We start from the raw sequence: 27,082 nt of genomic DNA, 5'->3' as shown, positions 1-27,082 counted from the left end.
TCACGGGAGGACACCCGCCAGGGTCAAAGGGCAAACAGAAACATGACAATAGCGCCCAACGGGTACAGTGGCTGGGGAGGACCAATTTTTGTAACTGGACCTACAGTGGAGGTCGTCCTCCATCGGTCTAATAACCCCACCACCCCATCAGTAGGTGTGTATATCCCTGCACTGCATTTGTGTTATAGCATCTTTGCTGTGTATGTATAGTGGTCATTGCAAAGCCTCACTTTCCATCCTGTGTGTTTATAGCCTCACTGTACCCTGTGTGTTTATAGCCTCGCTCTAGCCCTGTGTGTTTATAGCCTCGCTCTACCCTGTGTGTTTATAGCCTCGCTCTACCCTGTGTGTTTATAGCCTCGCTCTACCCCTGTGTGTTTATAGCCTCGCTCTACCCTGTGTGTTTATAGCCTCGCTGTACCCTGTGTGTTTATAGCCTCGCTCTACCCTGTGTGTTTATAGCCTCGCTCTACCCTGTGTGTTTATAGCCTCGCTGTACCCTGTGTGTTTATAGCCTCGCTCTACCCTGTGTGTTTATAGCCTCGCTGTACCCTGTGTGTTTATAGCCTCGCTCTACCCTGTGTGTTTATAGCCTCGCTGTACCCTGTGTGTTTATAGCCTCGCTGTACCCTGTGTGTTTATAGCCTCGCTGTACCCTGTGTGTTTATAGCCTCGCTGTACCCTGTGTGTTTATAGCCTCGTTCTACCCTGTGTGTTTATAGCCTCACTCTACCCTGTGTGTTTATAGCCTCGCTGTACCCTGTGTGTTTATAGCCTCGCTCTACCCTGTGTGTTTATAGCCTCGCTCTGCCCTGTGTTTATAGCCTCGCTCTACCCCTGTGTGTTTATAGCCTCGCTCTACCTTGTGTGTTTATAGCCTCGCTGTACCCTGTGTGTTTATAGCCTCGCTCTGCCCTGTGTTTATAGCCTCGCTCTACCCCTGTGTGTTTATAGCCTCGCTCTACCCTGTGTGTTTATAGCCTCGCTCTACCCTGTGTGTTTATAGCCTCGCTCTACACTGTGTGTTTATAGCCTCGCTCTACCCTGTGTGTTTATAGCCTCGCTGTACCCTGTGTGTTTATAGCCTCGCTCTACCCTGTGTGTTTATAGCCTCGCTGTACCCTGTGTGTTTATAGCCTCGCTCTACACTGTGTGTTTATAGCCTCGCTCTACCCTGTGTGTTTATAGCCTCGCTCTACCCTGTGTGTTTATAGCCTCGCTCTACACTGTGTGTTCATAGCCTCGCTCTACCCCTGTGTGTTTATAGCCTCGCTCTACCCTGTGTGTTTATAGCCTCGCTCTACCTTGTGTTTATAGCCTCGCTGTACCCTGTGTGTTTATAGCCTCGCTGTACCCTGTGTGTTTATAGCCTCGCTGTACCCTGTGTGTTTATGGCCTCGCTCTACCCTGTGTGTTTATAGCCTCGCTCTACCCTGTGTGTTTATAGCCTCGCTCTACCCTGTGTGTTTATAGCCTCGCTCTACCCTGTGTGTTTATAGCCTCGCTCTACCCTGTGTGTTTATAGCCTCGCTCTACCCTGTGTGTTTATAGCCTCGCTCTACCCTGTGTGTTTATAGCCTCGCTCTACCCTGTGTGTTTATGGCCTCGCTCTACACTGTGTGTTTATAGCCTCGCTCTACCTTGTGTGTTTATAGCCTCGCTGTACCCTGTGTGTTTATAGCCTCGCTCTACCCTGTGTGTTTATAGCCTCGCTCTACCCTGTGTGTTTATAGCCTCGCTCTACACTGTGTGTTTATAGCCTCGCTCTACACTGTGTGTTTATAGCCTCGCTCTACCCTGTGTGTTTATAGCCTCGCTCTACCCTGTGTGTTTATAGCCTCGCTCTACACTGTGTGTTTATAGCCTCGCTCTACCCCTGTGTGTTTATAGCCTCGCTCTACCCTGTGTGTTTATAGCCTCGCTCTACCTTGTGTTTATAGCCTCGCTCTACCCTGTGTGTTTATAGCCTCGCTGTACCCTGTGTGTTTATAGCCTCGCTCTACCCTGTGTGTTTATAGCCTCGCTCTACCCCTGTGTGTTTATAGCCTCGCTCTACCCTGTGTGTTTATAGCCTCGCTGTACCCTGTGTGTTTATAGCCTCGCTCTACCCTGTGTGTTTATAGCCTCGCTCTACCCCTGTGTGTTTATAGCCTCGCTCTACCCTGTGTGTTTATAGCCTCGCTGTACCCTGTGTGTTTATAGCCTCGCTCTACCTTGTGTGTTTATGGCCTCGCTCTACCCTGTGTGTTTATAGCCTCGCTCTACCCTGTGTTTATAGCCTCGCTGTACCCTGTGTGTTTATAGCCTCGCTGTACCCTGTGTGTTTATAGCCTTGCTCTAACCTGTGTGTTTATAGCCTCGCTGTACCCTGTGTGTTTATGGCCTCGCTCTACCCTGTGTGTTTATAGCCTCGCTCTACCCTGTGTTTTTATAGCCTCGCTCTACCCTGTGTGTTTATAGCCTCGCTGTACCCTGTGTGTTTATAGCCTCGCTCTACCCTGTGTGTTTATAGCCTCGCTGTACCCTGTGTGTTTATGGCCTCGCTCTACCCTGTGTGTTTATAGCCTCGCTCTACCCTGTGTGTTTATAGCCTAGCTGTACCCTGTGTGTTTATAGCCTCGCTGTACCCTGTGTGTTTATAGCCTCGCTCTACCCCTGTGTGTTTATAGCCTCGCTGTACCCTGTGTGTTTATAGCCTCGCTCTGCCCTGTGTGTTTATAGCCTCGCTCTGCCCTGTGTGTTTATAGCCTCGCTCTACCCCTGTGTGTTTATAGCCTCGCTGTACCCTGTGTGTTTATAGCCTCGCTCTGCCCTGTGTGTTTATAGCCTCGCTCTACCTTGTGTGTTTATAGCCTCGCTCTACCCTGTGTGTTTATAGCCTCGCTCTACCCTGTGTTTTTATAGCCTCGCTCTACCCTGTGTGTTTATAGCCTCGCTGTACCCTGTGTGTTTATAGCCTCGCTCTACCCTGTGTGTTTATAGCCTCGCTGTACCCTGTGTGTTTATGGCCTCGCTCTACCCTGTGTGTTTATAGCCTCGCTCTACCCTGTGTGTTTATAGCCTAGCTGTACCCTGTGTGTTTATAGCCTCGCTGTACCCTGTGTGTTTATAGCCTCGCTCTACCCCTGTGTGTTTATAGCCTCGCTGTACCCTGTGTGTTTATAGCCTCGCTCTGCCCTGTGTGTTTATAGCCTCGCTCTGCCCTGTGTGTTTATAGCCTCGCTCTACCCCTGTGTGTTTATAGCCTCGCTGTACCCTGTGTGTTTATAGCCTCGCTCTGCCCTGTGTGTTTATAGCCTCGCTGTACACTGTGTGTTTATAGCCTCGCTCTGCCCTGTGTGTTTATAGCCTCGCTGTACCCTGTGTGTTTATAGCCTCGCTCTACCCCTGTGTGTTTATAGCCTCGCTGTACCCTGTGTGTTTATAGCCTCGCTGTACCCTGTGTGTTTATAGCCTCACTGTACCCTGTGTGTTTATAGCCTCGCTCTACCCCTGTGTGTTTATAGCCTCGCTGTACCCTGTGTGTTTATAGCCTCGCTGTACCCTGTGTGTTTATAGCCTCACTGTACCCTGTGTGTTTATAGCCTCGCTCTACCCTGTGTGTTTATAGCCTCGCTCTACCCTGTGTGTTTATAGCCTCGCTGTACCCTGTGTGTTTATAGCCTCGCTGTACCCTGTGTGTTTATAGCCTCGCTGTACCCTGTGTGTTTATAGCCTCGCTGTACCCTGTGTGTTTATAGCCTCGCTCTACCCCTGTGTGTTTATAGCCTCGCTGTACCCTGTGTGTTTATAGCCTCGCTGTACCCTGTGTGTTTATAGCCTCACTGTACCCTGTGTGTTTATAGCCTCGCTCTACCCTGTGTGTTTATAGCCTCGCTGTACCCTGTGTGTTTATAGCCTCGCTCTACCCTGTGTGTTTATAGCCTCGCTCTACCCTGTGTGTTTATAGCCTCGCTGTACCCTGTGTGTTTATAGCCTCGCTCTACCCTGTGTGTTTATAGCCTCGCTCTACCCTGTGTGTTTATAGCCTCGCTGTACCCTGTGTGTTTATAGCCTCGCTCTACCTTGTGTTTATAGCCTCGCTCTACCTTGTGTTTATAGCCTCGCTCTACCTTGTGTTTATAGCCTCGCTGTACCCTGTGTGTTTATAGCCTCGCTCTACCCTGTGTGTTTATAGCCTCGCTGTACCCTGTGTGTTTATAGCCTCGCTCTACCCTGTGTGTTTATAGCCTCGCTCTACCCCTGTGTGTTTATAGCCTCGCTGTACCCTGTGTGTTTATAGCCTCGCTGTACCCTGTGTGTTCATAGCCTCGCTCTACCCTGTGTGTTTATAGCCTCGCTGTACCCTGTGTGTTTATAGCCTCGCTGTACCCTGTGTGTTTATAGCCTCGCTCTACCCTGTGTGTTTATAGCCTCGCTCTACCTTGTGTGTTTATAGCCTCGCTCTACCCTGTGTGTTTATAGCCTCGCTCTACCCTGTGTGTTTATAGCCTCGCTGTACCCTGTGTGTTTATAGCCTCGCTCTACCCTGTGTGTTTATAGCCTCGCTGTACCCTGTGTGTTTATAGCCTCGCTCTACCCTGTGTGTTTATAGCCTCGCTCTACCTTGTGTTTATAGCCTCGCTCTACCCTGTGTGTTTATAGCCTCGCTCTACCCTGTGTGTTTATAGCCTCGCTCTACCCTGTGTGTTTATAGCCTCGCTCTACCCTGTGTGTTTATAGCCTCGCTCTACCCTGTGTGTTTATAGCCTCGCTCTACCCTGTGTGTTTATAGCCTCGCTCTACCCTGTGTGTTTATAGCCTCGCTCTACCCTGTGTGTTTATAGCCTCGCTCTACCCTGTGTGTTTATAGCCTCGCTCTACCCTGTGTGTTTATAGCCCCGCTCTACCCTGTGTGTATATAGCCTCGCTGTACCCTGTGTGTTTATAGCCTCGCTCTACCCTGTGTGTTTATAGCCTCGCTGTACCCTGTGTGTTTATAGCCTCGCTCTACCTTGTGTTTATAGCCTCGCTCTACCTTGTGTTTATAGCCTCGCTCTACCTTGTGTTTATAGCCTCGCTGTACCCTGTGTGTTTATAGCCTCGCTCTACCCTGTGTGTTTATAGCCTCGCTCTACCCCTGTGTGTTTATAGCCTCGCTGTACCCTGTGTGTTTATAGCCTCGCTGTACCCTGTGTGTTTATAGCCTCGCTCTACCCTGTGTGTTTATAGCCTCGCTGTACCCTGTGTGTTTATAGCCTCGCTGTACCCTGTGTGTTTATAGCCTCGCTCTACCCTGTGTGTTTATAGCCTCGCTCTACCTTGTGTGTTTATAGCCTCGCTCTACCCTGTGTGTTTATAGCCTCGCTCTACCCTGTGTGTTTATAGCCTCGCTGTACCCTGTGTGTTTATAGCCTCGCTCTACCCTGTGTGTTTATAGCCTCGCTGTACCCTGTGTGTTTATAGCCTCGCTCTACCCTGTGTGTTTATAGCCTCGCTCTACCTTGTGTTTATAGCCTCGCTCTACCCTGTGTGTTTATAGCCTCGCTCTACCCTGTGTGTTTATAGCCTCGCTCTACCCTGTGTGTTTATAGCCTCGCTCTACCCTGTGTGTTTATAGCCTCGCTGTACCCTGTGTGTTTATAGCCTCGCTCTACCCTGTGTGTTTATAGCCTCGCTCTACCCTGTGTTTATAGCCTCGCTCTACCCTGTGTGTTTATAGCCTCGCTCTACCCTGTGTTTATAGCCTCGCTCTACCCTGTGTGTTTATAGCCTCGCTCTACCCTGTGTGTTTATAGCCTCGCTCTACCCTGTGTGTTTATAGCCTCGCTCTACCCTGTGTGTTTATAGCCTCGCTCTACCCTGTGTGTTTATAGCCTCGCTCTACCCTGTGTGTTTATAGCCTCGCTCTACCCTGTGTGTTTATAGCCCCGCTCTACCCTGTGTGTATATAGCCTCGCTGTACCCTGTGTGTTTATAGCCTCGCTCTACCCTGTGTGTTTATAGCCTCGCTGTACCCTGTGTGTTTATAGCCTCGCTCTACCCTGTGTGTATGGTGCCTTCTCTCCCTCATACAGTGAGCTACAGTCTGTCAGTACCATCTGCTCTCAGCCCCCTGCAGCCTCTCTGCCATAACACCAGCAGGCATCGCAGATTAATCTCAGCACCCAGGACCAAATCTCTCATACATGCTGGTGTTGTCGGTCATAAGAGACTACCAGCAGATATTATTTGGCTATACCCTACAGCCGTGTTGTAGTACATATTGAGCGTCTCAGTCCTGTCTAGGTGTAGGGTATATTTGTACAAGGTCTTGACTCGGTCTCGGACAGTGAGGACCCGTAATTTCTTCCCGAGACCAGAGTAAAAAACTCATAATTATCAGCTTCCATTCAGTCAGCACATAGAGCTGCTTCTCCAGGCAAAATATATACACTCCTTTCTTGAAACATGAATGTTTTATCAGCCTTCATATATATTATAGACAATATGTTTGCGCAGTGGCAAACCTATAGGCCTCCAGTGATTCTGAAAAGGTTTGTGATTCTGAAAGGACATCAACCGTAATACCAGCGCACTCATGTAGGAGTGCCATTTTTGTAAAACACAAAAGGGCCGTTGTAGTGTTAGGTATACGCAGGTATTTGCGAATTCAGCAACATTCTCCAGTAATACCTCTACAGTATAATGAACACAAATCATGAAGCAGTTTGACAAGCCCGTGTCTCCTAAAGACATCTTCCATATCACTTGGTACAGGTGTTTGTCTAGGTCACACCAGTTGAGGCCACTCTCGGTTATCTCCGCATGAACATCTCTCCAAGTGTTCCAGGGTTGACCTCGTTTTCCCTAGGGCTTCCATTTCAGGAAATTGTGAACCTCTAGGGAAAAACTGGACAGGAATCCATTGAACTAGTAATAAAAAGTGACGTTGGATTAGACACACCCCACAGAAACCAGCCACCAACATCACTCACCAGTCCCTGAAATGGAAGTAGTTTATTTTCATGCATCTTCAGTTTCTCACAAGTCTTCATCCAACACAAAATGTCTGTCAGACTGCCAACGCAGAGTTTATAAACCCAAACTTTACATTTAGTCTGAAGTCAAAAGTTTTTTCCCCCTTTACATAATTCACAAAAACAGAAGTGCACTTGTGTCATTTAAAAGGAAAGAGAGTGAGTGGGAGGTAGAGGGAAGAGATTAGCTACAAAAGAGGGGGGGTGAAGGTACAACATGAAGATGTCAGTGAGGAGAGCGACCGAGGAACGTAACAGGCAGAGAAAAAGCATGGAACAGGAGGGAAGAGGTGTGTGGGAGAGGGGAAGACCTTGGAGAGATCAGGAGGTATTGAGGGGCAGAGATGGAGCACGTGTCAGAGGGAGAGAAGTCTAAAATAAGTGTAAAATAACATGCTACCATTTTGTTCAGGTGTCAGGCACATCATATACCAGGTGAGACCCGGGGAAAAAGTTTAGGATACATTTTTTTATTATTATTATTATTATTTTTTTTTTTTACATGTGTGTGGGGTGAAAAAGCACATTACTAAGAAAAGTTATTAAAATGATTTTATTGTAAGTGCAAAATTGTCCTCTTTCGTGGTCAAATCGTAAATATGATAAACACCCCCACATGTGATATAATTGAAAAGCCCAATGTCCTCTCAAACAGGACTTAATAAACTGGCTTGTATGGCCTCAGATACAGACGAAGATCTAAATGTCCACTAGAGGACAAAAATGAATTGCCAGGTCTCAGGATTTAGGTTACCAGGTTTAATAACTTCCAATGGGTGAGATTACAGAATATTTAAAACTGGCAGAAATAGGAGCATGGAGGAGAGAGAGTAAAGGAGTAAGAATGGTAGCAACCGTGTCTATCCAAGCTGGGACAGTCCAACCTGAACACACACTATTTCACTGACCAAACACACATAATGCAAGAGAAGGGCATAAATCTAACTCCACTTGCAAACACACACGGATGACAGCGGTTGTGTGGTTCACACCAAAGATTTATTAAAAGACTAGTATTTAGTCAAAGTATTTAGTACTGACTAGAGCAACATTAAAAGATAAAAGGTTATTTTAAAAATTAAAAAACATGACTTAAAAAGACGACAAAAACAGAACATGTGACATACAAACTAAAAGCAGAGGAAGAGAGGGATCAGTGTCGGAGACGAGCACGTCGAGAGGTGCGGGCGATGGGTGTGGTCACCTTAGGTGTCTCACTCTCTGCCATGACAGCGTCTGATTGGGTAAAAAACAAATATCAGTAACATTGATGTGTTAATTTGACAAGCAACAACTAACCAGATTTGTTCCCAACAGTAATTGCTATGAAATTGCAAAGATTAAAACAAATGTCATTTCATTCACTGAGCTCAAATGTACTTCATGACACCATCCTGGGAAGCCAGCACCAACAATCTACTGAGAGCATGAATCCGTTTATATGCTTTCCATCACTTTAACAGAAAAGCACTGCTAACACTCAGACTAAAACAGATTGTACTGTTAGAAAGTGCAGATACCTTCTTCCTCCTCCTCCTCTTCGTCACTGCTGAAGGTGATAGCAGCTTTCTTGGAGGACTTCCGGATTGGTTTAGGGGTCACAAAGCTATCGTCATGGCGACTGGCTACAGAGGGCTTGGCTTGACCTTTGAGGGGAGAGAAAGAAAATCATGGAACATTAGCTAAAGTCTATGTAATTGGCAAAAATAAATACATTCAGGAGGGAAAAATTCACTGTCTACCAGAAAAGGCACTACACTTGTGTGCGCGCTCACCTCTCTTGGGCCTGCCACCCCGTCCCTTGTTGGGTAGTGGCGTGTGAGTGGTGTTCTGGCTGGGCCCAGCTCCCTCGGGCTGGTTCTTCTCCATCTCAGAGCTCTCTACGTTCTCCAGCCCCCGGGTGTGGACCGCCGTCAGACGCTTCTCAAACTCCTCCACCTGGACCTGGGGACAGAGTCAGAAGAATCAGAATAAGACCTGGCATGTGTATTCATTTAGAGCACAGTCAAGAAATCAGTCTGGATAGTCAGAAAGAGTCGGGATAGTCCGTAGTCGCTCACTTGTCCCAAGTTTATTGTTATGTATATCTGAATTTGGGGGGGGGGGGGGGGCTAAGGGCTTTCTTATGTGGTTTGAACAGCTGTGAAAAACTATTCTGCCTGTCAATACATACAACCACTATCATCTGTACCTTGAGCTGTGGCTTGGCTCCTCGGCGTAGCTTAGCAGTGATGGAGAGGAGAGGCTGGTAGACTCCTGTCTCAGTCAGCTTGTCACTGTAACACTCCCAACACTCCTGGAGCCTCTTCAGCCCTCGCTCACACATAGACAGCAGAGACAGAGACACGGCCAGGTCACACCACTGACGCTCAGTCCTGGAGAGAGAATTGGGGGGGGGGGAATTTGATTATTCACTTACAACAAATAGTCTTTCAAGAACAGAGGAAGTCTGACCTGACATTTGAAGAAATCATTCTCCGCCCATGGTCTCACTGATTCACTGTCTGTCTGTGGCTTAATCTAAAATGCCCTTTCTACGGAGGTCTGTGTTTTGAATGATGAGCCAGAAAGAGGGAAAGAGTTGGCCCCGAGTTCGCTGAACAGACAACCCTCGAATACTCCTGAGACAGAGGAACTAATGCCAGCCGTTATGACACGGAATGGGAGAACAGAAGTTAGGAGAAAGGAAGGAAATGCAAGGGGAAGACGGGCTGCTCACTTTGCGGTCCTGAAGCGCTGACACAGCTTCTCCACCAGAGACTCAGTCTGTCTCTCCTTAGTGATGTAGGAAAACAGCTGCCTGAAAACAGACAAAGAGGGAAACATTAAAATAAGGCATTAAAACACCACTCACATATTAGCATCCCATTTCCATGTTATTCAGCACAACAGGTTTCAAACCAGAGTCACAATGTGACTCCAGCATGCCAAGTCATCCAGTGTGTAAAGCCTGGGAGAGAACACAGTGAGCGACAGACACAGGTTAAGTAGCCCTCTATACTGATACACACTATATTGATCACAACACAATATACACAGTGAGAGCAGAAGAGGCACACAGCTCAGTGTGGACACCACTCACTTCATGATGGTGTGGAAGTCTTCCTCGTTCATGGCTCTCTCTGGGTCTGACAGTCTGCTGATGATGTCTGGGAGAAGGTTATAGATAGCATTGTCCTGGGAGGAGAAGAGACGCCACTGTCTGGTTTAGAACATCGGAGGATCCATTACCCTCAGTCTATGTAAAAAGGTCCCCAATACACTAACTCAGATTTACAGTGCATTCGGAAAGTATTCAGACCCGTTGACTTTTTCAGCATTTTGTTACGTTCCAGCCTTATTCTAAATTTGATTAAATAGTTTTTTTCTCCTTCTAATCTACACACAATACCCCAAAACGACAAAGCAAAAACAGGTTTAGAAATGTTTGCTAATTTATTTAAAATAAAAACCTGAAATATGACATTTACATAAGTATTCAGACCCTTTACTCATTACTTTGTTGAAACACCTTTGGCACCGATTACAGCCTCGAGTCTTCTTGGGTATGACGCTACAAGCTTGGCACAGCTGTATTTGGGCAGTTTCTCCCATTCTTCTCTGCAGATCCTCTCAAGCTCTGTCAGGTTGGATGGGGAGCGTTGCTGCACAGCTATTTACAGGTCTCTCCAGAGATGTTCGATTGGGTTCAAGTCCAGTCCTTCAACCTCATGACTTGGTGTTTGCTCTGACAACTGTGGGACCTTATGTAGACGGGTGTGTGTCTTTCCAAATCATGTCCAATTAATTGAATTTACCACAGGTGGACTGCAATCAAGTTGTAAAAACATCAAGGCTGATCAATGGAAACAGGACACACCTGAGCTCAATTTCAAGTCTCATAGCAAAGGGTCTGAATACTTATGTAAATAAGGTGTCTAAAAAACTGTTTTTGCTTTGAGTATGGTGTGTAGATTGGATTTTTAAAAAATCAAATAAGGCTGTAACATAACAAAATGTAGAAAAAGTCAAAAGGGTCCGAATACGTCCCGAAGGTACTGTATATCCCAATTAAATAGAAATGCCTGGAAATAATACTGTGTGTACCTTGGAGGCGAGCTCGTTGAAGAAGTTGAGTGCGAGGCTGGCGATGTGTGTCTGGGGGTCGATGAGCAGCACAGCCACCTCACTGACCTGACCTTTGACCTTGAGCACGTCCTTCAGCACTAGCTGGGTCAGAACAGTCACCGCAGTCTGCCTCACCGCCGGGTTCTCGTCACTCAGCCTAGGCAGGGGAGACAGGGACATGTTATATGATGAAACAATATTATTTAAATGGCATGCAGGTTTCCGCTCTAATCAGCATCAGCTGGGATACCATGTAAGAGACTCTGACCAATCAATGACATTAAGCAATCGACTACCTGGGTGAAAATACGACCAGCCATACATTGGACCTGGAGGCTTCGATGCCAATACCCCTGACTGGCATTGACCATAATCCTCTGCTATGCAGTCATTTCAGATGTACGTGTGGGAGGTACAGAGGGCCTCTACCCTGAGGGAGCTCTGACACAAAATGGCTGCAGGGTCTCACCGGGCTCCATTGTTCTAAACAGGGGAATGAATTAACCGCATACACTGGGAAGGGATTTGAGGCCAGGTGAAAAAAAACGTGCAACTTCTCCTCCAGCCGTGGATTAGGACGTTTTGCAGAGGAACCAGACTCGCCGGGTGTGTGGTCTGCTATACAGTAGATGGTCATAAGCCACAGCTTCAGTATAATTAACTATGCCTGTAAAACAGTGCATTACCATTAGAGTAAAAATCATGTTTAATACCCTTATCAGTCCTCTCCCAGGGAGGGCTTTCTGTCTTTGAGGAGACCCAACACAATGGAGGTGTGTGGGAGACAATTACTGACTGCTACAAAACACTTACCATGAGGAAAAACCTGAGGATTAGTGTTCATAGTGAAAAGCCTGGAAAACACTATTCACCTGAAAAACCTAAAATGTAAGAATAACCAAGCATCATAATTAGCACTATACAAAGACAAAAACAGAACGAGTGGAATGAAGAGATAACGAATTGTAATTAAACTTAATGGGGGAGGGGTATGGCTTCAGTGCATCTCAATGTGGGAAGAACAACCAGCAATCATCATTAAGCTTTCTTCAATTAAGTCCCCATCCTTCCTACAGAGTATAACCTATGGCATCACCTGAAATTATCCCCCTTCTCCCTCCAATCTACTCGTTGTATAATTATACCACCAACAAGTAGTTCTGGACACAATCAGAAACTTCAAGTTGTTCTAGGCCTTTCTGCTCAAATTTTATTTGAGAGTGCACGAGCGAGCAGACCATGGTTGACACAGTCCAGAAGAGCGGTTGGAGTTCTGAAGAGCACAGTACACTGTACTGTCGCGCTATAGCAACATCAGAGGTCAGAATGATAGTGGAGGACATGACAGAATTTTACAATGCTTCCTATTGGTTTTTTCTGTTCTGAACATATGGAAATAAGTTTTTCGATCAACTGGTTCAGTAGACTGCAGCAGCAGCAGGACTGGAGCGTGTGAAGGAATAACATTAGCAGACAACCAGACATGGAACGAGCTTGTAGCCCTCAGCCATCCTCATCTAATGGCCATGTTTACCTAAATTAAAAAAGCCACACAATCCATAGTACTCACAGCTGGGTAATTAAATAAAGATCAGCTTGTTTGCTACTTCCATATTCTAAACTATAAACAAGTTATATTAGCTGCTTGGCTAATATTTAGTCACTGAATGAAAATGGCTTGTGGGGGTGCACACCTGGTACAGAGGCTCTGGGTCCAGGTGTTTGGATTACCTGGTACAGAGGCTCTGGGTCCAGGTGTTTGGATTACCTGGTACAGAGGCTCTGGGTCCAGGTGTTTGGATTACCTGGTACAGAGGCTCTGGGTCCAGGTGTTTGGATTACCTGGTACAGAGGCTCTGGGTCCAGGTGTTTGGATTACCTGGTACAGAGGCTCTGGGTCCAGGTGTTTGGATTACCTGGTACAGAGGCTCTGGGTCCAGGTGTTTGGATTACCTGGTACAGAGGCTCTGGGTCCAGGTGTTTGGATTACCTGGTACAGAGGCTCTGGGTCCAGGAGTTTGGATTACCTGGTACAGAGGCTCTGGGTCCAGGAGTTTGGATTACCTGGTACAGAGGCTCTGGGTCCAGGAGTTTGGATTACCTGGTACAGAGGCTCTGGGTCCAGGTGTTTGGATTACCTGGTACAGAGGCTCTGGGTCCAGGTGTTTGGATTACCTGGTACAGAGGCTCTGGGTCCAGGTGTTTGGATTACCTGGTACAGAGGCTCTGGGTCCAGGTGTTTGGATTACCTGGTATAGAGGTTCTGGGTCCAGGGCTCCAGGATGTTGGGGAAGCGGACGGTGAGATCTCCCAGGCCGATGATGGCGTTGGCCCTGACGACGGGCAGAGAGGAACGCTCCAGCACCGTGAACAGGAGACGGATGTGCTCCTCACACACTGACGGACTGATAGAGGAGAGGGGACAGAGGTTGACAGAGACACACACACACCACAGCCATACCACACAAAGGAAAATTATAGAAAAACAATGTAGTCTGACCTGATCATCATGTACTGTGAGAGGGCCAGGCAGGCAGCGGTGGTAAGCTGGGGGTGGCAGTATCTCCCTGGGGAACTACACACCCTCACCAGCAGGGGCAGGAACGAGCACAACAGGTTCTCCTCTGGGGGGAGGAGAGATGTGGTTGTCAAAGCAATTAAATCACATCAGGAAAAATGACATCGTTTTGAAAAAGTTATGCCTTTACCAGCCAGCAGCTCAGTCTCACAGATCTTCCTGATCAGCTCAGCCTCGGTGTCCTCAGCAGAAGCACCCATCAACCCAAGTTCTTCCTCCACAGAACTGTCATTGGCCGCTTGCTGTGGGAAACATGGATCATGACAGTTGATTAAGAACTCCTTGTTCATGTCTGGTCTACTGGAAAGTTACAGCGATTTAATCTAAACGAGTAATTAGGAAGAAGATAGCTGTTGTTCTTAGCCCCCTGATGGGAAGAATCATCAAGACCTGTCAATCACCGTGTTGCGTGACCAAAATTAAACTCATCAAGTGTTTCCCAGGGAGAAAAGTCACTGATTGGCAAGACAATCCTACTCACATGGCCTCTTTACTAATCAACATCCTGTTCTGATAACATTTGGTTTATGAAATGCAATGAGAATCAATTTTACATGTATAGTAAAAGCTTCTTAAACACAGAACATGTGTATAAACCCAGCAGTCTCATTACCACTAGGTTTGTAGTATCCTAATCTCATGATTGACCATTATGTGAATTATTGCATCATTGGTTTGGATTGCCTAAAAATACTGGACATCATAAACATTGTGTTCCCATTCCATGTCCAGACTGACCTTGGCCTTACGGGAGGGTACCTTCGCCTTCTCCTCCCTCTCTTCTGTCTCTCCTCTCCTCCTCCGCAGCTCAGAGCTGACGCTGCGCTCAAGGTGGGACACCTGCCAGAACGCCACGCAGCCACACAGAGACAGCAGCTGGGCCAGTGACACGCAGCTCACCGCAGGGACTAGAGGGACAGGGACACACATCACTATAACGCCATACTGATCATAAAGTACCTATACAAAATACTGGTCATCATAATACACTACCACACTGGCAGAGTTTCAACAACTAGGCACAGTGAAAGAGCACCAGACAACTGGAGAATGTCATCTATTCATACTACAGAAGTTACCAGAGTGCACCAACTTTTTAAATAAATATCCACTCTCTCGCACCTTGTTCTCCCTGCTCCTCAGGGTCCTGAGATGCACCCGGCAACTGGCTGACATCCTTGTTTGCTAACATCTCCCCGCCCTCCGCGATCTGGTCCAATAGCAGGCGAGAGCAGCGCTGGAGGAGGCGGGAGCAGAGCTGGTCTGGGGACTCGGACAGGAAGTACAGCAGACGTACAGCCTGCTCCATGAAGCTCTGCCAGTGAGGGTCCGCCATCACCACACCTGGGGCGGGACCAGACAGACAGTTAGTTAAGAGAAGGTCAGGGGCAGAGACACTACATTCTCCCACTCAAGCGATAGTCCCGTGTGGCTCAGTTGGTAGAGCATGGCGCTTGCAACGCCAGGGTTGTGGGTTCAATTCCCACGGGGGGACCAGGATGAATATGTATGAACTTTCCAATTTGTAAGTCGCTCTGGATAAGAGCGTCTGCTAAATGACTTAAATGTAAATAGTGTGTGTACACACCTTCAGCGATGGCCTGTGTGAGGCAGGTAAAGAGCTGGTTGTCCTGAGGCAGTCTGAATGGAGCTCCTTTGCATTGCTGGGGGGTACAATTCAACTCAATCACTTTACACACTTCAAACATTCAAAACTCTATAGGGCTGACCCCATTTAGTCACCTGGTAGATTGTTTAGTTCAGGCTGTTGGTCGACCGAGATTTCTTTTGTCAAGCAGTTTCAAAAATATTTTTTTCATGGTGCACAAGACTCCTGTCTGATTCCCACCTGTCTCAGTGGACTAATCCATTGCAGAAGCCACGGGGATGGCACAGTTCATCACTCTAAGACATGAGCTACTGAACTTGTAAGGGGTTATATTTTGTAAGAAAATGGTGCAATGGTAATAAATATATTTTATAACAAATGCAGTTTCTCAAAGGGTTGGATAGCGGGAGAATGCGCTGTCCGCGGTTCTGAAACGTAATCTTCAGTGCGCCGTTGAATTGGCGCCTTCCCCTTTATGTTGCTATGTGCATAATAGCAAAGTTAACCAGCATATTGTTGTTGTGAACAGAGTAAGGAGACGAGAAAATAGCCCTTGCCTTAATTGTCTAAGAAACTAGAGGAAACAAACTTAGATATATAATCCATAGCATAACTTAAAACGTGCCTGACTTTATAAATCATCAATTTCTACAGAAATAAAACGGATCCTGTTTGTTGCCAGTTTGAGTGTTTAATAACCTACTGATTCCGTGAGCACCAAGACTCTCACAACCACAGAATGTCAGATAAAGCAACTTCACAAATGTGTATGTTTTTAATCTTTGCTGTAATAAATTTAGATTTTTGTTAGAACAGACTAAATTGTAAGTAATACCAGAGTTGTTTACACGGTTCCAAACAGGCAGAAAATATTGAAATCTAATAGGACTGGGCAGAGGCGCAGCCATGGTGGGTGGGCATGGGTCCACACACTACGGATCCAGGCCCAGCCAATCAGAATACATTTCCCCACACAATTAAAAACAGAAATACTGCTCAGCACACAGCCTCCCCCTCAGACAATCTCACAGGTAAAGAAGCTGGGTGTGGAGGTCCTGGGCTGGCGTGATAACATGTGGTCTGCAGTTGTGAGGCCGGTTGGATGTACTGCCAAATTCTCTAAAACAATGTTGGAGGCGGCTTATGGTAGAGAAATTAACATTCAAAACAGCTCTGGTGGACATTTCTGCATTCAGCATGCCAATTGCGCGCTTCCTCAAAATAAGCTTTTTTTGCATATGGGAAATTTCCGTGATCTTTTATTTCAGCTCATGAAAAATCACTACTTTAAATTTCAACCAATCGATTGGTTAAACTACATGAGGGGTCTTACCCTGACATGGTCAGTGATGTTACAGATGGTGATAACAGAGTCTCTGGCCAGTAGGAAGTCTTCAGTCAACTTCTCTCCCAGAGCCACAGAGCACAGAGTGTCCAGGTTACTGAGGACCACCTCCCTCTCCGCTCTACACAGAGAAATACACAATTACATTAGGCTACACACTGAATAATCTAAAATGCCACATCTAATCTGATACAAGAACACGCATACAAACATGCTATTACACACAGCAACTTTAGTGTGTGGTGCACAAATTATGTTCTTAGCAGTAAATGTACATACTGCCATGTCTACACACAACAGAGTAGTAGGCTACGGCATTTAAATTATGCCCAGGCTCCAGATTAATTAATCATCTCATCGGTGCTCGGCCCTCCGCAGAACACACACAGTCCCAGTCTATGGGGGATTGTGTGTGGGAGGGAGGGTTAGAGGAAGTGAGGACAGGATTAAACAGGTTATGGAAAGAGAGGAGGCCCGGTATTGTCCATTACAGTGTGGGTGGACTGCAGATAGTCCCCCTCTCCCCCCCACCGGCAGTGGCTGTCTTTGAAGGAGACCGAATGCCTGTTTAAAACGCTTGTTCTTCATTGAAAACCCTGGCGGTGAGCCCAGATGTGTGTGGTCGTGACTTAGACTCAATTGAGAGAAGTCTGTGTACTCTGCTGTGCTCCTATTCAGAGACTATAAAGGCGCCAGCATGCTTCGTTTCGGCTAGCCAAATGAGTATGCTTGCATACTCTCTTAAAAGACATTCACTTGGACAAAAAAAAAAAAGTCAATAGTACTGTTTGTCCATTTTGAGACAGCGTAGCCAGTACACTTCCTCTAGTCTGAATTAATCTAAGATAAAAATGAATGACCGATTTCATGAGTTCACATTTATGCTGAGGATATCCTTTTTTTGTTTTTGCATCTAAGATGTTTTCGGGAGTATTTCTCAATGAAAAAACTTGCATGAAAACAAGTCGTCTCTCGCTGAATGACAGACTATTGAAGAATCTCTACTGTTGACCAATCATCGACAAAGGGGAGTAGACTTGTTGCCCCCGAACTGAAAAAACCTCAGTGAAGTCTAAAATAAACATGTCACAAGATGTAATAATATATGCACGTCTTCTGAAGTGCTACAGATGGGAAGCATGCAGGCGCCTTAATGAGGTTTAGTGGACAAATTAACCAACGCCAGACTGTTGAGAAAGCCAAGCACCAAAGGTAGGAGTTGCCAATAGGTGCAGACCTAGGAACAGTTTACCATACGTCAATAATGGAACATTGTCATTGGGAGGTTAACTGCAAAACTGGACTTGGATCAGAGTCTCATATTAAACAAAGATCAAGAGATTAAGATTAATGTATTAGTCAAATGGCCACAAGGTCCAACTGAAATTTTACTTCCACTTTTAACCCAACCCCTCCGAAAGACACATACAGGTGTAGAAGCCCTCAGATTACCAAAGAAGAGCGCTCATGGACAACTGAATATTGAGGAGAGGTGGGGTTCTCCCTGCCTCACACATACAGGCACAGACAGACAAACACACGTCAGTCACACTGTCAGCACCCTCCCACTATTCTCTACCGTGTTTCTTTAACGGGAGAAAAATGTGGGTGGGGACAAGTCACTGTAGGCCGGCCCTTACAGCAGAGCAGCCAATCTCCGCTACACTGCCAAGATTACCGGCCAATCAAGACAAGGTAGAACCCAACTCTCTCGTTCAGTTGGCTCGCATTCGCCTTGGTCTCATCATTGGGCAAGAAGTCAAAGGGGACTTAAAGACAGAGGTGTGAAGTTAGAACTTGTGTTTGTGTGAGGGCCTTACCGTGCAGCCATTCCCAGAAGCAGTACTGCTGCTCGTCTGTGCAGGCTGGAGGTCTCTCGTTTGCCAGTGAACCTCTCCCACAGAACCTGCACTACCGTGGACTGCAGGCTGCTGCCACCACCAAAAAACTCCTGGACCTGGGACGACATGAGAGAAGGGGTTGGAACAGATTAGATGAGAGAGAGAACAGGGTTAATAATTGAAGACAGGATGGCTAGAGAGTAATCAGTAAAGAGTAAAGGCTAACAATCACTGGGTAGTATTGATGACAGGATGGCTAGAGAGTAATCAGTAAAGAGTAAAGGCTAACAATCACTGGGTAGTATTGATGACAGGATGGCTAGAGAGTAATCAGTAAAGAGTAAAGGCTAACAATCACTGGGTAGTATTGATGACAGGATGGCTAGAGAGTAATCAGTAAAGAGTAAAGGCTAACAATCACTGGGTAGTATTGATGACAGGATGGCTAGAGTAATCAGTAAAGAGTAAAGGCTAACAATCACTGGGTAGTATTGATGACAGGATGGCTAGAGAGTAATCAGTAAAGAGTAAAGGCTAACAATCACTGGGTAGTATTGATGACAGGATGGCTAGAGAGTAATCAGTAAAGAGTAAAGGCTAACAATCACTGGGTAGTATTGATGACAGGATTGATAATAAAAGATGGTAATAAGAGAAACTCACTATCTCCTCCAGACACTGGATTGTCCCCAGAGAGGCATCCACCATCAGTTCAGACAGACTGTCCACTAGAGTCTGAGCTTTAGCCCTGAGAGAGGGAGAGAGAGTCAGGCACCAGAGCATAGCCCATTGGAGGTTGCTGAAGTTGCTCCATGACATTGTTCTACGGTCAATTGTGCAATTTCCCATCTCAACTTCTACCTTGAGTCTGCATCTCTTTCAGCAGCAATGTGCTGGTGGGAGCAAGATTAACAAATTCACAGCAGAAAATGTAATACAGGGTGTGTTCACACAGGCAGCCCAATTCTGATATATATATTTTTGCACTAATTGGTCTTTTGACCAATCACAAATTTTTTCACATCATTTCTGAGCTGATGCGATCGGTCAAAAGACCAATTAGTGAAAACAAGATCAGAATGGGATTGCATGTCTATAAACGCAGCCGGAGAGTTGAAACCGCTTGGGGGGAATGGCTGAGGTGCTGGAATGAAGATTGCAGGTTCCCATTATAGCTATTTCAGCAGACAAGACAGAGTTCCCTTTACTCTCAATATCATTATAATGTCACTAGCACCGCTTCGCAATTTCACATGGGAAGAAATTACCATTTCAAAAGTAACTTAACCATCTGAAATTGGTAGTGGGATCGAGGGACCTGAGGGGGTCGATAGAAAGTGACTGTGGCAACAGTTTGAAGGTGTGACAGCGTACCTGGTGTTATCTCCCTGGGGGTTGAGGTAGAGGCGTCTGTAGGCCTGCACCACAGCATCTTTAATGGCAGCGTCAGTAGACCAGACCAGAGGCAGCATCTTCCTCACACCAGTCAGAGAGTTCGCCACACTGAACTCGCATACTGTCACACAGAACTGCACCGCCTCCTGGACCACTGAGACACATTCATTCCTCAATACCCCACATATTACATTGTCTCAGAATACATGCATGGAGTCATTGGGGTAAGATGTTGACTGTGCCGGTGATGAAGGTATGGTAATGCGGGTGTAGGTAAGATGAGGTGTGTTTGTACCTGAGGTAGTCTTCCAGTAGAGCATGGTGTTGATGACAGCGATGGCTCTCTCCACCTGCAGGGCAAAGCTCTCAGTGTCTCTCAGATACTGCAACAGCATCTCCTGTTTCTTCAGCTCGCTCTCCTCCACCCCTTCCTTCCCTCCATCCCCTGCTCCCTCCTTCTGGGGGGTGGAAGGCAGGTCCTCTCTGATCTCAGAGGTGTCCTGGTCAGGACCTGGGGAGGAACAGAGAGGTCAGATTAGAAAAATGTTCTCCTGAGAGCAGATGTGAACATCTTAACTCCTGCCAGTGTGAGCACACATTTGTTCCAGTCCACATGATTTAACTAAATAGTGGTCTAAAATGAGGACCAGTGTTAGTTCTCAGGTGTTAGAGCTAGGTTTGGGTGATTCACCAGTAGAAAACCTTATCACCCACTCCATCAGTAATGCTGTCATCTAGAACTACACCTACACTGCTGAAAGCAAACAGCACTAGATTGGCCTTAATTACATTTTGATTGGTTATATCACACTCTTATTCTAGCACTGATTTCACCACTTGTTTTTGAAGGCTTGCTACTGAATCATTTGTTTAATCCATATGAAAGTGTTTTGATTGAGTGAATATGACTCTTTTAGTAGAGTGCTGGTTAGTTCTGAATAGTTCACTTAATAGACTTGTATTATGAGGTTCTTTCAAAATGCACTTATTTTAAGTCGGTTCTAGATAAGAGCATTCACTAAATGACCAAACATTTTCAGAATGCTAACTTTCCCCCCTCCCTTTCTATCTCCTACACTTAACCAATACACGTGCTTCGTGATGTGATTGACGGACAGAGTTCAGTACCTTTGAAGAGCAGGGCCAGTGTGTCCAAGAGAGTCTCGGGGGTGAGAGTGGTCAGAGACGAGAACATCTCAGACTCTGGGAACAGGCTGTGGGCTCGCACACACAGACGCACTGCATTCCTGATACACAAACAACAATCAGTTATTATGTGATGACAGTAGAGTTCAGCTTGGAATGCCAATTGTTATCTCAATTCTATAAACAATTGATCCTGATTTTTTACAAATCTAGTCACCTGGGCAGTGTTTCAAAATGTATTTGATTTTGCCTATAGGATAGGATTAAATGGATAGAAATAGAATGAATAGAACGAGCCCCCACCATTTCATTTCTATGCATTTAGTCCTATCCGATAGGCGAAATCCAGATAGATGACCTTTGAAAAACTGGGCCCGGTATTTAGATATTGTTTCACTTTACCGGTATTTGTTGACGCGGAGGAACTGGGCGATCTGTACGGCGGTGGCCCTGTCGTCCTCCTCTCCAGCCTCGTCCTCCTCCCTCTCCTGCTGTTCCCCCTCTCCCTCACTGGTGGGCTCCAGCTCGGCTCTGACGGTGAAGAGCAGCTCAGGCTCCATAGCGGCCCACAGTTCGGAGGCCTTGATCACTGCCACTGGATGGAGAGACCAAAGGAATATGGTTAAATGAGAAATCAACACTAAAATCATTTTGCATCATGATGATGTGGCTAGTGACCCGGTTTCTCGAAAGCCCAATATCTTGAAAACTTGACTGCTGACATGCAAAACATTTTTGGGACGGTATCAGGGGATTAATGAAAAAATTAAATAAAAAAAACTTGATTGGAGTTTCCCTTTAATGATAAATATAGTTTGGACAAGAGGCAGAAGATGAGGTAGAAGAGTTCAGAATGAATGGATTCTATTTCTATTGTTACAAAGCCCTCAGATTAACAAAGAGCGCTCATGACCAACTGAATATTGAGGAGAGGAGGTGTTCTCCCTGCCTCACACATACAGGCACAGACAGACAAACACACGTCAGTCACACTGTCAGCACCCTCCCACTATTCTCTACCGTGTTTCTTTAACGGGAGAAAAATTTGGGTGGGGACAAGTCACTGTAGGCCGGCCCTTACAGCAGAGCAGCCAATCTCTGCTACACTGCCAAGATTACCGGCCAATCGAGACGAGAGATCCCAACCCTCTTTCAGTTGGCTTACATTCACCTTGGTCTCATCACTGGGCATTATATAAAAGATAAATATAAAAGGTGGTGTGTATAATTTACCAGGTGCGTTTTCCTGCAGTCTCTCTCTAAGCTCGCGGAGTTTATCCGTCTCCTTCTCCAGGGGTTTCTTCAGGTCAGCACTGCTCAACTACAGATGAAAAACAATTGTAAGACACTGTGTTGTGTGTGTGCTTCACAGTAGTGGTTGTTCGAGTGTGTGCGCGCACACCTTGCAGCTGTAGGGGTTGTGTGCTATGAAGGCAGCCAGTAGCTGGATGGCACTCTTGACCACATTGATGGATTTGTCCATCAGCCTTCCCACTGCCAACCCCATCACTTCACTGTACCTGTTCAGGGGCAGAGCCTGGGGGGGGGGGGGGGGGGGGGGGTAGAAATCACACAGAGGACATTAGAGGAACGCTCAGTAATCGCAGAGGAAGTGATTCTCTCCTTGTCTCCTTTCCTTCAAAAACGGAATAGTCAGGTTTTTGCTGTAAATAAAATAATTCAAATAATTTCTGCGGCTTGAGAGAATGACAATCAAATGGGGATTTGATGTTGAGGGACAATTCACTTCAAACTCAAACCAGCACAGGGCATTAGTGACTGAATGTTGAGGCCACTGCATAGCTGTCACTAAGATTTCTGAATGCCCTCAGATTACCAAAGAAAAATGTCATAGCCATAGCAAAGGCTATCAACGAAGAGTTGTGTCTCCTTGCCAACTGAAACATATTCTCACACTCACACAAAGACTTTCAGCAGCCTCCGTCCTGCCTTCTCCCATGTCTCTGGGATGGGCAGAGGATGAGGAGGACTGCTAGTTTACTGTAGGTGGGCCCTTACAGCAGAGCAGCCAATCTTCGCCACACTGCCAAGATTACCCACCAATCAGCAGGAAGGAGAACAATCTCTCAGCATGATTGGCTCATATTTGCCATGATCTCATCACTGGGCATTAGTGAATACATAATACTGCAGTTTCATAACAGTGCAAGTAGCATCCGGAATTGCTTCATACATCAACATAGTTGTTTGGGATACCCTTTTAGAGATGTAAGCACACAAACTCGCACCTTGCTGTTGACGATGCGTGTGTAGACCTGCAGCACTCGGGCCCTGACGTAGGAGTGTGTGTCATGGAGGTGCTCCTGCAGTGTGTCCATGAAGCGGTCCCTGTCAGCTCTGCCAGACTCATCCAGTGCATCTCCACTCAGGACCCTGACCAGAACCTCTCCCAACACTTCACACACTGCCACACGCAAACTAGGGCTCTGCAGGCACAGAGAAGGTTTGAACATTCAGTAATGACAAGTTATTAAGGACATGATGATTGATCAAAGGAAGCACAATTTCAAAGGAAAAAGTAGTACTATAAAACCTCATGTTGGGGATAATGGTGTATGAGTTACCTCACCCTCCAGGTGTGTGAGTAACACATTGATGTTGGGGATCATGGTGTATGAGATACCTCACCCTCCAGGTGTGTGAGAACACATTGATGTTGGGGATTATGGTGTATGAGTTACCTCGCCCTCCAGGTGTGTGAGTAACACACTGATGTTGGGGATCATGGTGTCGGGAACCAGGGTGCCCAGTTCAGACAGGAAGCTGGAGAAGGCCTTGACCCCTGACCCCTCTCTGGCCAGCTCCTCACTAGACTTCTGACCGATCTCTCTGAGAGAGGAGGTTCAGTATAGAAAACAGGGCATCAGAACAGAGACGTCATACACATTCCAACTCAAGTCACTAATATGTTTCTCTCGGGACAAAAAGGACATGACACGAGGACCTTAAGACATTCTAGCGGAAAATTATACACCAATACAAAAAGTAATCTCTTCGACTGACCTCATGACCTCTCCTACAATAGCCTTGACTCCATACTCAATGCTCCACACAGACACAGCCTGGGCACACACTGACGACAGCTGATCAAAGTGCTGCAGCAGCTGGATCACCTTCACACTGGCACCTGTGGATGGAGAGAGCGAGAGAGGACATCAGTACAATGCTTCACTTGAACACCATACCACTAATAAAAAGGCAGTGGCGCAGTAATATTCAAATGCATCAGTATAGGTTCTATGGAGCTGTCTAAAAACAATGATTTGGGGGTGTTGAGTTACTGACCCAGGAGGTGGTTGTATTTCTTGACCTGCACCCCCAGCAGGTGAATGATGGCGTCTCTGGTGGGCTTGTTCTTTACGTGGCTGATGGTTGGGTTCTCCAGGAGCTTATAGCAGCAGCATGTCACACAGCTGAGGACACACAAGAATACTGTAAGTCATGTAGACTGCTGCCCATCGCTCACTATGTTCTCTACCTAGAGTGAAACCCCACAAACCCATGTTTCCTCCAGCCCCACACACTCATCCACAGTCTGGCCCTCTCACCTGATGAACTCCTCCTCGACCAAAGAGAGGCTCCAGAGGGAGCGGATGTCCAGCTGAAGGAGCTGGGTTAGAGCATGCAGCACCGTCTCCCTCTCAGAGTCCCACTGTAGTAAACCTTCTCCTGCAACCTTCCCCTTCTTACTGCCCTGAGGGAGTCAACAGAAAGAAAGTTCACTTCAAACTGTCAACACAGTACAGGACTAAGGATGGTTGAGATTCTAGAATGACTATACTGTACTATCCTTATGCAGTTACAATATCCTTATGCAGTTAGAGTGACTCCTTGTTTATGAGGCCACTATGCATAGCAGTCACAAAGGTGGTTTTTGAATGCCCTCAGATTACCAAAGAAAAATGTCATAGCCATAGCAAAGGCTATCAACGAAGAGTTGTCTCCTTGCCAACTGAAACATATTCTCACACTCACACAAAGACTTTCAGCAGCCTCCGTCCTGCCTTCTCCCATGTCTCTGGGATGGGCAGAGGATGAGGAGGACTGCTAGTTTACTGTAGGTGGGCCCTTACAGCAGAGCAGCCAATCTTCGCCACACTGCCAAGATTACCCACCAATCAGCAGGAAGGAGAACAATCTCTCAGCCTGATTGGCTCATACTTGCCATGATCTCATCACTGGGCATTAGTGCATGTATTAAATTACTATAGCATGCTATGAGACTACATAATCAAATATGACTGTTTGGAGAATGACCTACCTTACTGGGTGCAGTGACGATACTCTGCCTGTAAGAGTCACTCTCCAGGATTTCTGTGAGCTTGCAGAGGAGGAACACACTCATTTTGACAGCATTGAGCTGCTCCTTGCGGTCCGGTGCGGAGAGTGAGGCATTGAGGAGGAGGGAGGGCAGGGAGACGGACAGGCCACTCACCACTAATAGAGAACGCAATGAAATATGGATGAGGACTTCGGCTGAATAGTGAGCACTAGCAGGCACAGGTATGCCATCATGTGTATAAGTTGAATGACATTTCAACACACACCATCACAAACACTGACCTTGTATGAGTAACTCCAGGGTGTCCTCTTTCACACTCATGTCCACTTTATGACAATGCCTGTGACATACAATAATATGCAACATGAGTCAATTCGAGATATTACATCATAGTTGTTGTAGGTTTAAGAAATAAAAATACAATAATTTGGGTAAATGTAGCTACTCACTGCAGCACAGTGTAACCCGTGTCGAAGTGTTCCAGGATGCACAATGGACCCTGGCTTCTCAGTGCAGCCTTGAAACCTGGAAAATATATAGAATAGTAAAGGAGTTGAGTTGCTTGGTCAGATTTCAGGAGGACAATATTCTAACAATTATAATTCTGTAACAAACTCTGGGATATTTACTGTTGAGATGGGAGGGAAGTTGTTTAGGGGAGACGACATCCTGAACCACGTACTGGTTAATGCCCCCAGTCTTCACCAGGTCACCCACGCACACAGGCACAAAGAAGTCCCACGACATCACTGTACACGAAAAAACAACTTGTGTAAGCCGAGTGTTTGACATTCTAGGTATCGTTAATTATAGTAAGCTAAGTAAATTCCATGTAGTTATAAACGACCCAATCACACAAATGTATTAACTAAGTTAACTTGGTCAAAAGAAAGCTAGTTATTAGTTACGTGTTTGTTTCGATTTATTCGCGAACTAGTTAGTTAGCTACCTTAGTTAACCACAAGATAACTTTAGCTAGCTACGTTAATTTATTTTAAGATAGCTACAGTATTTAACGTTGTTTTTAGTCAACTAGTTATATTTCACAACTAAGAAAAAGTCCAGACATAAGTAACGTTAACCAAGTACAACACACTTACCAATATTTTTTGTAGCGCTCTTAGCCACAATTTAGGATCTTTAGAAACTGTTGAACAGATTGAAACAGCACGGTACTACTCTCAACGGTTTTTGCGGAAGGGTTTTGAATTTTTAACAGCAGCGCGCCAAAGGACTACGTCATCGGCATCGCTCCCCTCCTCCCACTGGCCCTCTTCCGTGAACAAACTACGCCATCTGTCTGCGGTTAACGGACGCAACAATATTATTGATACTATATTACTGCAAACTCAAATATTGCAATATCAAGTACAGTAATTCTGATAACCTCATGCAACATACAATTGTAGCTATGCTGTTCAGAACCAATCTACATGATAAAGGACAAAAAGGACAAGACTCATGAGGTAGTAACTGTATTCAAACTGAAAATACAATTTTCCTCACATGTACCCAGGTGTCAGCTACAGTATTGATATTTCCCTTATGAAATGTATTCTCTCTTAACCAGATCTTTCATTTTGAAAATGTAAAAAGTAAAATGTAGTTCAATCAACTAACTACCACACAGATAAAAGTGCTAATGTCTTAAATTAACATTTCCCCACTCCCTCTGTCAGGCTAAAATACGCTTTTTAGAGCGCACACAATATAATCGAAAATGATGTAACAAACTTGAAAGCACAACAGTTCTCGATGGT

The 27,082-nt window shown here is 46.0% G+C and overlaps 1 protein-coding gene and 4 non-coding genes across 5 annotated transcripts; all 5 read right to left on the bottom strand.

Annotated features, from left to right (window-relative positions):
* Nucleotides 1-7,536: 7,536 nt before the first annotated feature.
* ncapd2 (non-SMC condensin I complex, subunit D2) lies at nt 7,537-26,522 on the bottom strand. The gene is made up of 32 exons (XM_038976604.1): nt 26,423-26,522; nt 25,952-26,071; nt 25,772-25,847; nt 25,604-25,662; nt 25,302-25,477; nt 24,589-24,734; nt 24,326-24,453; nt 24,044-24,167; nt 23,722-23,869; nt 23,269-23,466; nt 22,422-22,556; nt 22,253-22,340; nt 21,422-21,614; nt 21,002-21,120; nt 20,169-20,384; nt 19,853-20,027; nt 19,142-19,226; nt 18,458-18,594; nt 16,626-16,758; nt 15,272-15,347; nt 14,806-15,027; nt 14,422-14,591; nt 13,814-13,925; nt 13,606-13,729; nt 13,355-13,510; nt 11,085-11,262; nt 10,081-10,175; nt 9,718-9,798; nt 9,190-9,373; nt 8,774-8,942; nt 8,519-8,644; nt 7,537-8,234 (listed from the first exon to the last, which is right to left on the bottom strand). Exons 2-32 carry the CDS (start codon nt 26,067-26,069, stop codon nt 8,152-8,154), a joined length of 4,230 nt encoding a protein of 1,409 aa, XP_038832532.1. The 5' UTR covers nt 26,070-26,071; nt 26,423-26,522; the 3' UTR covers nt 7,537-8,151.
* On the bottom strand, nt 18,076-18,390 carry LOC120031713. The gene has a single exon (XR_005473754.1). It is a non-coding gene; the product is annotated as a small nucleolar RNA U85 (small nucleolar RNA).
* Nucleotides 21,902-22,209, bottom strand: LOC120031714. The gene has a single exon (XR_005473755.1). It is a non-coding gene; the product is annotated as a small nucleolar RNA U85 (small nucleolar RNA).
* Nucleotides 22,843-23,149, bottom strand: LOC120031710. The gene has a single exon (XR_005473752.1). It is a non-coding gene; the product is annotated as a small nucleolar RNA U85 (small nucleolar RNA).
* Nucleotides 24,920-25,224, bottom strand: LOC120031711. Its single transcript, XR_005473753.1, has one exon. It is a non-coding gene; the product is annotated as a small nucleolar RNA U85 (small nucleolar RNA).
* Nucleotides 26,523-27,082: the final 560 nt, after the last annotated feature.

Source organism: Salvelinus namaycush, chromosome 37 (assembly GCF_016432855.1).
Source record: "Salvelinus namaycush isolate Seneca chromosome 37, SaNama_1.0, whole genome shotgun sequence".
In the NCBI taxonomy this organism is placed as follows: domain Eukaryota; kingdom Metazoa; phylum Chordata; class Actinopteri; order Salmoniformes; family Salmonidae; genus Salvelinus; species Salvelinus namaycush.
Note: the sequence above shows the minus strand (reverse complement) of the source record. Positions and strands in the feature narration are given on the sequence as shown.